Raw genomic sequence first — 9796 nt, forward strand, 5'->3', positions numbered from 1 at the left:
GACAAATCCACGTGCTTTTTCGGTTTTTAAATATATAAATTAACAAAAACAACTGACCAAATAGTATGAAGAGCGCATTTAATATTTAACCATGTGGTTTTTATCCTGACACACTTATGTCACTAACCACTTATTTTATCCAAGATGTTAAAAAATATATATCTTACAGTAGATCTGAATTTGTTTTAAAGGAGAGAAATAATGCTCCAAATTACCAAGAGGGAGCATGTTACAGTATTTGTTGTGCATGCTGCAAACATCAATCAATCTAGTGGGAGCTAATTTTCAGAATCAATGAATTCCTCATCTTCAGTCTTCAACAATAAGCACAGAATAAATAAACTTTTCAATAAACTTTATTTTGTCCCCCCCCCCCAAATATGTTACATACAAAAGGTGATTGGAATTGAACATCTACTTGTGTCTCAAGACCGGAACATTTACACAACAATAAATAAAAAAACATGTATAAATAAAAATAAATAAACAAGACATTATGTGCCAAAAAATAAAGACTCTTCTGAATTGGCAGATGGCTTTCACAATGTTGGGTTTTTTGAAAACACATGTACGTAATACTTGCATTCCAGGTCACAGTTTTTAGGATACAACTCTGGGTTGAGAAAGCAATGTAAACCGATAAGGATTACAGTACAGTACAACAGAGTACAATGTTTTCTTTTTTCCATAGTAGATATTACTGGGATATATACTTATGTTACCAGTTGTTCTAAAAGCTTATACCAGGTAGTGAGAGTGTAGTGCTATTGGACTTACTTTTACACTTTGCTCAAAGTACAAAAGTAAATCCCACCTGTAAAACCCATCTCTCGAATCTTGTTTGTATCCAGCTTGACATTCACAAAGAGTTGTTATTGCACTATACAGTCATCCCTCAGAAAGGCACTTTTATCCCCCCTCCCCGCCCTCATTTTTCAACCAACAGTTTTGTTTACCAGCACATGTGTGGCACACACACACATTCACCTATGGTATTGTGAATTTAAAACAATCATTTTAAAAACCAACAAAGAAAATGCCTTTTGGTATCTAGTTAAAAACAAATAAAATATAACAAGTGGTAGTAAAAAGGTTTTCGTTGTCCAGATGAATTTACAAATCAAGGAAAAAATAAAAAAAACAGAGTGCAAAATCGTGTTGCTCCCATAGCCCCTTTAGTATGTTGTGTATCACATCAGTGAAATTTGTTGCTAACGATAACAAAAAAAAAAAAAAAGACAAAAGTGATGTCGGATCAGAAGAACTTTCTTCACACCTTAGCATCACCATCATCAAATAAGGCCAGGAATGTTATTTGTGCATGTGAGGTCAAGATCGTAGTGTGATCCTAGAACTGGCTCAATTTTTTTCTTATTTTAAAAACGAGAAGAAAAAAAAACAACAACAACTGTGTGCACCATAGTTCACAGAGGCCAGAAACCAACCGAGGGTGTGAGGGTCTCTCTCTCTCTCTCTCTCTCTCGCTCGCTCTCTCGCTCTCTCTCGCTCTCTCCAATCAAACCACAGTTCTTCCCAAAGCATCTCTGCTGCAAGATCACGGTTCCAGTGCAAGTCAACGACATGGATGACCTTGCTGCTAAAATACTTTTTGGAGAACGGAGCCTAAAAAGAATTCCAGCTGCAAGATTATCCTTGTTCCGTTGCAAGCGAAAAAGACAATTTTAGTGTTTAGATACCTTTGAGAAACCATGCCTGGGGTATCGGCTATCAGGGGAAGCTGAAAAGCTGCAGGGTTGGTTGGTGGCTTTGAAAAGATCCAACCAAGAAGCAGTGGTTCTGAGTGAGTGAAAGAAGGTACGTGGGAGTGTGGGTGTTCATTTAGGCATCTGCCTGTCAGGGATCCATCATTTCAGGCCAGGTAGGAGTCTCTTATTTCAGGTATCAATACCTTCCAGGTGGATACCTTTGAGGCATAAGCTGGACAGGCACAAACCCTTGAGGCAGATGCTGCATCAGGCAACTTCCTGACTGCTTGATGTTCATCAAGGTCAATCAATCAGATAATCAGCTGCCTAAGCACCAGTTCAGACAAGAATATTTGCCCAGCTCCACAGAGCAGCCCTTCCATCCCGTCTGCTTGTCCCGGCGCTGCCTTGAGAAATTATATCAACCAGTCAGGCTGCCTAAGAAGAGGTGGTAACCAGTCAGGTCGCCTCTAAGGCATCTGCCCAATCAGGCAGCCTGGGAGGCACAGAGCTGTGTTCTCAGGCATCAGCGTGGTGTTGGAGCAGCTGGACCACGTATCGCAGTCGGTGTCTCAGTTCGGAGGTGCAGCCCATCTCGTTCAGCATGCTGAGGAGGTAAGTGTATGAGACGCGCTCCCGGCTGATGTAGGTGAGCAGGTAGGAGTCATCAGATGACTTGCACAGGATGATCTTGGTGTGGTCTGCGTAGAAGTTAACCTGGAAGGGATTAAATACAGAGCATGAATGTAAGATAAAGAGATGCGGGTACATGTTTTTTCCTATAACTTTTACGCTACTTGTTTTATAAAAAAGGTATTATCGGAGCTTTTTTCGAACCTGTAGAGTGCCATTGTTGAAGAGCATGACAAGAGCATGGTCGGTCTTCACCCACTGGAGCAGCAGAGGAGGACAACCCGATACTTGATCTTCACAATGCAGATCTCCACCCTGAAGAGGACAGAAAAACATAGTTAAGTTCACAGCATGTTGTATTAAAGTTATTTAAAAGGGCTTTTCTTCTTCATGCATACAAACAATTCAATAAGCAGCTAAAAGCTAAGCTCTTTGCACATACCTCCATAAGGTTCTGCTCCATGTAGTTGGCCATGAGCTCTACAATTTGTTTCTGACTGCGAAGCTGCTCAGGTAGAGCGTTGGCAGGGAAGGTGAAGTGTTTGTTGTTGGGCAAGCAGTAGTGGACTGTCCTGTTTAGAAAGAAAGAAAAAGGAAACAACCATAAATTAAAGTGTTACTCTTTAAGGAAGCCCATTTCTGCCAATGTGATTAACAAAAAATTATCTCAATGATTTTGAGGATCATTTTCCTTCGCATCGTCGGAAATGAGCCGCTGGAACTTGATAAGTACAGCTGGAACACATATCAGCCCAATTCAGTTACACCTTGAGTAAATACTGCAGCTCATCATGTACGTACTTGCGTTGATCACAAAGGCTGAGGCGTGTTCCGTCATTGAAGAGCACTCCGATGCTTTGGTTCGACAGCTGGTAGCCAAAACCGTATTTGTTTGAGTAGTCAACCCATTTAGTCACCCACAGGAAGGACTGGGGCCTGGACAAACAGGGTGGGTTCCTAGTGGCTGCAGAGATAAGAGATAAAAATGTTGAGGACCATGGAACAATTTCACAGCATATTAATATTTGTAGTCCAGCGTAAATGGGGGACACAATTTTTATATTTCCAAAGTCTTTAAGTCAGCATTTTCCTAATAAAAAAAAAGAAGAAAAAAAAAGAAAAAGCTATAAGCTTAAAGGTGCTTTAGGCTACATGAGTCAGCAGATATTCAGAGGATGCAAAGAAATGGCTGAGGCACGGAAAAGATCTGGTTGATTAAACTTAAGTGATCCTGCATCATTTGTGATTTAATACAACATAAAGTCAGAGAAGGTTCATGTTGGAAGAAGCTGCATTATTTTTTTGGCTTGATGTTTCGGTGCTCTGTGGCCCAGTCACAGATGCAAAGATTTAAAAATGCAACTCAGCATTTCTATTGACCGTCTTGAGGTCGCACACATCATTCTAACTTGCCACATATTATGTTGCAGGCCAAAAGTGCTCTCCTACCTGCAGGCATGGTCGCCAGGCAGCTGTTGAGAACTTTGACGGCCACTTCAGACACAGCTGCGGGGGTCAGGAGGATGTCCTCGCATGCTAGAGAGAAAACAAGAATTATATATGTTAGATATAGATCAGAATGAGAAAAGAATTCAAGTGCAATGCAATATATATGCTCTCACAAAACTATTGGGGCTTACGTTCACTGCTGCTGGCCGTGGTGCCCTTGAAGGAGCGAGAGATTGACTTCCTGGATTCCTCTTCAGCAGGAGTCGGTTCCAGAGGCACGGAGCTGACAAGCTGATTGACGGGAGAGGGCACCTGAGCAGCAACAAGAAATATGATTTAAGATTTGTGACAACAACTAAAAGTGAAAGTAAGAGCAGGATGGAAAAAGAGGTCAGAAAAGGTGACCAGACCACATTCAGTGGAGGTGTTCCATTACTACACGCACGCTCGCTTAGCACTTGTCTGTCTTAAAAATATGTTGCCATTGTCTATATTCTGCTGCAAATTTAAGTGTTGTCACTTCACCGCTTTTAAATGTGTTAATCATACTGCCACTGCACTGTGAAACTACTTTTAGTACCACAGTTTCCTCGTGTGTGCTTTGCGAGCATTAGCCAAGTGTGACATGTGATTCTAATGTCATTTATAACAATGGGTGTTTTAGAAATTATCTGGTGGTGATCTGTTTGTTAGCAGGTCACGTTTTTCTGCACATATACAGAAACAAAGATGACTGCTTTGTTCCGCAGCGTGTGCTTCCTGACTACAACCTGGTTTCTCGGCACAGGCTCATTATCAAGCTGAAGAGCAAACAATGTAGTTCCTATTGGACTCTATAAATAGCAACTAGACCAGTCTGATTGGGGATTGGCCAACTGAGCTTCCTGCTGTTGTGGCATTTAGTCTCGGCTCTGGTTCTGAGTCTTTTTTAAATGAATGCATCCACAGATATTTGGTAGCAGGATTAAATTAATGTCGTCAAGGGAAAAGCGGAGGGATGAATGCATTAACAGCTTTCTCGGATGCAAGGGGGAAAAAATGGCTTCAATAAATCAAATTCACTTCTATTTCTAACAATAATTTCCCTCTGAATTTTAATTTTCTGTCGACAACCTGAAGAACACCCAGGACAGAATATAACACACTGCGATGTCAATGACACAAAGCTAAAGAGCCAAAAAAAACAAACTTTTAATCCTTGAAAGAAAAAAGCCAATTTCTTTTAAATATCTGTATAATTAAAAGCATAATAATTCATTGTTCACATAACATGGCTGCCCCATATTCAGTCTAAGCTGGTCGTCAAAGCTGGTCTTTTTCTGAGGGAAAACGCTCGCTCATAATTAAAGACATTTATTCACCCAATTTCAATTGCAGTGCCATTTAAAAAAGATACTTTTACAGTTTCAGTGAACATGGTGTTACGCCTACTTCAAACAATAGATGCCAGGCAGTTATCAGACATAACAGATGCCATGAAAATATGTACTCCCGTGCTCCTTGTGGGACTTGATTACCATATTAGTACCTGTGCCTGCTCTATTTTTGTTTTAAGTAAACAAGGCCAACATTTTTTCCCCCTCGCAGAAATAGGGCACAAAAACAATTGAAATATGCACCTCATTGGGTCCCACTGTCTTGCAGCTGATCTGCCTGCTGATGGAACATTTAACGATGCCAGACACCAGCTTGGAAATGTCTTTGTCATCTTTTTCCTCGCATGGAATCTTCTCCACTGCAAAAACAAATTTTTCTCGCATTGTAGTCACAACAAATACGTGTAGCCATAAAACACTTCGGCAGAAAATGCTCGACAGAAACCTGAAACTGAGCTCAATCCATTTCTTCAGCTTTAAAACATTTTTTTAAACATCAGTCCTCCTGAGTCACACCAGATTAACAGGATGACAGGTGCACATTATTACATTCAGGAAGGGACAAATATGTAACTAACGGATGACCTACTCTTCTATTGTGTTAGTCACTTTGCTGCTGTGCTGCTGCTGCTGCTGCTTACCTTTCGCCTTCTTCTTGCCAAAGAAGCTCTTTGCCATCTTAGTGAAGAATTTCTTGGCAGGGCTAGGGGGGTGGAGCTCTGGCACCATCACACAGCTGCTGGGGGGAAGCTTATCAGGGGTGAAACCCTAGAGGAGGAATAAAAGGCAGAGAAGGTGAGGAGGATGTAGGAGGCACGACATGGTGAGGATATGTCAAGCGCTGATATGCTATATCCTGTTGTAGTTCCAAGCACCATTGTCCCCACTCCCAAAAAAAAAAAAAAAAGCAGCACTGTGAGCTTAGCTAATGGAAATTTGGATGACTAACATACTTTGGTGAAGAATTCGTGGTTGAGGATTTGATCCAGTGCGAGTCTGTCGCTGGGGTTTTTCTGCAGGATGCCTGAGATGAGTTTCTGTGCGGCGGGGGAAAGCGAGGATGGCAAGGTGTACCGAACTTCCTTTATACACTTGTAGGTCTCCTTTAGATCAAGAGTCTCAAAAGGAGGGTTGCCACACATCAGCGTGTACCTGCATGTGATCAAGCAAGGCAACAGTTCGTCAACTCAAGATTCAAAAATAATGATTCAGATAGTGGTTGGGTTCACTGTCATCACACTGAGATGAAGCAGAGATAAAAAACAAAACCTGTTCTTACAAAACACACGTTATTTTACACATGACCGAACAAAGCAAATAACTCACATGACACATCCGAGCGACCAGACGTCAGACTCAGTGCCGTGGCCCTGTCTGTTGAGCACCTCAGGGGCCAAGTAGTTTGGAGTCCCACAGATTGTTCTGAGAAAACAAGCACAGATGAGATTTTCGAATTACTTTCTGTTCTGCAGATGCACTGTGCACACAAGGAAGTGGTGGCTGTATTATTTTTTCCTGCCGTACTCATTCTTCTGGTATTTCACAGGAAGGTGTCAAACTGGTATTGAAACTCGGCTCTAAGCGCTACATTCAACTGCCACTTGGAAACCGGTTTAGTTAGGTACTTCCTTGGGGGGGGAAGTAGTGGGAGGAGGAAGGTGCTTAGTAACTGACGTAATGGCTTTAGGTGAGTGTGCATTATGAAAGCCTAGAAAATAGCTAAGACTGTAATGCTCAGGTTCTTTGATGTTATGTTTATGTATAGTCGCAGCACTGTGTATGTTTTTGATATTTTTAACAATTAAGTAACGGTATAAATTGCTTTCAAAAAACTATTTTAATTTTCAAATCTTTCTTCAAACTGGGTGTTGGTGGCTACCTCCATTAAAAGAAAAGCAGTTAAAATTCATACTTTTTCCTCTGCTCGACTGTCTCCAGCTTAGCAGCGAGGCCGAAGTCTCCCAGCCGCAGCTCCATGTTCTCGTTGACAAAGAAGTTGCCTGAAAGAGACAAAAACATTTGTCCTGTCAGCATTCCGCAGATAGCCAATGCCTGCCCAAAGTCACAGCAGATTCCTGGCATGCTTGTTGTGCGCGTACGCCACGTTTCAGTCGCATTGCTCACATACCTAGTTTGAGATCTCGGTGCAGGATCCCTTTGCTGTGGAGGTACTTGAGGCCGGATATGATCTGTTTGAGGTAATATCGGACTTCAGGCTCTGTGAGCGTGTGCCTCGCCTTCCAAATGTGTGCCAGGGACTATGGAGACAGAGCAATGAGTGAGCTGTCAGCCTCGCATCCATCAGTGGGAATGTACAACACTGCTGCACGTACATCACACACACAGCCGCAGTGGCATGGACGTTAGATGCTGTTGTAATTCATGTGGGTGCCTGAGACTCTTCATCAATAATGATTACTCTGTTAGCTGTATATGCTTTAACTTATATATAAATACAGTGTGTGTAGTCTGTGTTGTGTCAATGGCAAGCTGTGCAGACTGTTCTAGAGATTTCTGAAGTCTCACCTTCCGACTGCAGAGCTCAAGGAATATGTAGATGTTTTCTTGGTCTTCGAAATGATGAGAGAATTTCACCACATGCTTGTGCGACAGGGTTTTGTGGAGCTCGATCTCATTCGTGATCTGTTCAAATTTGACAATCTGTCAGTTTGTGTGCACATTTCAATCCAAACACAGCTCAGACAGTGAATTCAGGTTGTGCACGGGCCTGTCTGCAAGACATAAACAAGCTCCATCATGTACCTTGTCCCTTTGGTGTGGTTTGGACACCCTGCTCTGTGGAATCACCTTCACGGCATACATTTTGTTGGTGGAGAGGTCTGTCATCTCGTAGCATCGAGCAAAGCCACCCTTAGGGGAGACAAACAGGGTGATCAGTTAAGATAGCAGCAGGTTGAAAACCTGCAATGGCCATAAATTATCTGCTTCAATGGCAAGTCTTTGATGTGGGGATCAATAGCTGCACAGCAATCAAAATGAATAACCAAACCAGGATTAAATCCAATCAGATGCATCATTTTATACTCAAGATAATCAACTACCAAGCATCTTTTGTTGCTTTGTTTGCTCTGCCTTGCCTCTAAAACCCGACAATCACCTCCTAATATCATGTTTACTGCTGTTTATTTATGCAGATCTCGGGGTGCAATAGGCTCGAGGACACGAGGGTTGAGGCAGACGGAGCTGCTGCATTCATTAACTGTGAAATTGACGGAGACGTTTCCAGCTCTGCGGCAGGCAGCGGAGGGAAAAAAAAGGAGACTTGGCTGGCTGCCCGACGCATCGTATCGATGACGAGCAACATGTTGATACAGTCGCTCCATCACACATCGCACACACGGTGACAAAAATCATTACATGCGGTGTTGTAAGGAGAGGAGTCACGGCATAATCAGACAGCTGTCTGAGATGTCGTTAAAACGCGAGGACTCTTGTGGATAATAATTCATCGGCTTTTCTAAGGTGTTGCCAATCATGTGTGCGCACAGGAGCTGGGCACACCTTGCGCCTGATTCATTCAGCAATGACGCGCACAGCAGGGGGAGATTGGCCACATCCACCACCACGAGGTCATTCCCTTATTCCCGCATTAGTGTCACACCTGGGAAATGGCTAATAATGCATTTTAATCACAGACAGCTTCATTTCGAGTCAACATCGCCTCAGATAGACGCTCAGAAACATCCCTGTGGTGACGCGAGACACACATGTAATATTAAAAAAAAACTCCGTACCTTTCCCAAAAGCTTCCCTTTACTGTAGGATCTTCCCGTTTTGGAGTCTGTCACCACCTGGGCCAGCTCTGGTTTGGTTTGTTCGGGTTTATTCCTGCTGGTTTTCACCGGGGCAGAGGACTGTTGGGGTCCACGCTCCGGAGCCGGCTTGAATAAATCCGCATTCATGGCGTGGCACGAAATACGCTGCGCCGCGGTGAAACAACCGGTATCCATTAAACGCAGTGATGCAAACGATCAGTTCGTGTATATATGTATATATATCCCTTTTCCTTGTTTTCTCAGTGGTTTGTCTTGTGCGTAATGATGCGTCCGCCGCGTCCAACTGTATCCATCTGGCGTGTCCGGGCACGGAGCTCTGAGCCTATATAGGCGAGCGGCGACGTCACGGAGCAGGGGGCGTGGGGAGGTGGCGCACTGGTGGAGAAAGTCCAGACGATTTGCTCAGACAAAATCTCAATAAAAAAAAACAGTATATCTGGGATGGAGGAAAAAATATGAATGAAAACAGCTCATGAAAAACCAATCGGTTGCGCTCACGTTGATAGAGCTCATGTCACAGAGCTGCTGTGAGGCCAACGACACGATGTAACCCGAGCAGAGCACAGGGGGTTTCCAATGTTGGTCACCTTTAATCTAGAGTTTAGTTAATGGGTACCTGGAACTGATGGGGGGAATAGATTTATTATAATGCCAGTTTTTACCGTAAATAATGAACCTGGGCTCTTAACTGTTTGGATTTTTGTTACTTAAGGGCCATTATGTTTAAAAATGTGAATCATTTTCTTACTTTTAATTTTATTTTCGTGAAATATTTTAATTCTGCTACATAAATGAATTGTGCCACATTGACTCATGCATCTTTAGGATGTGTACA

General features: G+C 42.7%; 1 protein-coding gene across 1 annotated transcript; it reads right to left on the bottom strand.

Moving 5' to 3' along the window:
- Nucleotides 1-1219: 1219 nt before the first annotated feature.
- plk3 (polo-like kinase 3 (Drosophila)) lies at nucleotides 1220-9271 on the bottom strand. Its single transcript, XM_049598207.1, has 15 exons — nucleotides 8920-9271; nucleotides 7928-8035; nucleotides 7691-7807; nucleotides 7293-7422; nucleotides 7077-7164; nucleotides 6491-6586; nucleotides 6118-6316; nucleotides 5806-5932; nucleotides 5408-5523; nucleotides 3980-4100; nucleotides 3789-3875; nucleotides 3141-3303; nucleotides 2782-2911; nucleotides 2544-2654; nucleotides 1220-2423 (listed from the first exon to the last, which is right to left on the bottom strand). The coding sequence occupies exons 1-15, from the start codon at nucleotides 9133-9135 to the stop codon at nucleotides 2226-2228; spliced, it is 2007 nt and encodes a 668-aa protein (XP_049454164.1). The 5' UTR covers nucleotides 9136-9271; the 3' UTR covers nucleotides 1220-2225.
- Nucleotides 9272-9796: the final 525 nt, after the last annotated feature.

This window comes from Epinephelus fuscoguttatus, linkage group LG15 (assembly GCF_011397635.1).
Source record: "Epinephelus fuscoguttatus linkage group LG15, E.fuscoguttatus.final_Chr_v1".
In the NCBI taxonomy this organism is placed as follows: domain Eukaryota; kingdom Metazoa; phylum Chordata; class Actinopteri; order Perciformes; family Serranidae; genus Epinephelus; species Epinephelus fuscoguttatus.

Bases quoted from the DNA above. Each gene is read 5' to 3' on its own strand.
- plk3 (XM_049598207.1), bottom strand. From the start codon at position 9,135: ATGGATACCGGTTGTTTCACCGCGGCGCAGCGTATTTCGTGCCACGCC. The intron at 6,587-7,076 runs GTATGAATTTTA...TTGTTTTCTCAG, and splicing joins ACAGTCGAGCAGAGGAAAAA to AACAATCTGTGGGACTCCAA. The intron at 4,101-5,407 runs GTGCATATTTCA...GTTGCTGCTCAG, and splicing joins AGACAGTGGGACCCAATGAG to GTGCCCTCTCCCGTCAATCA.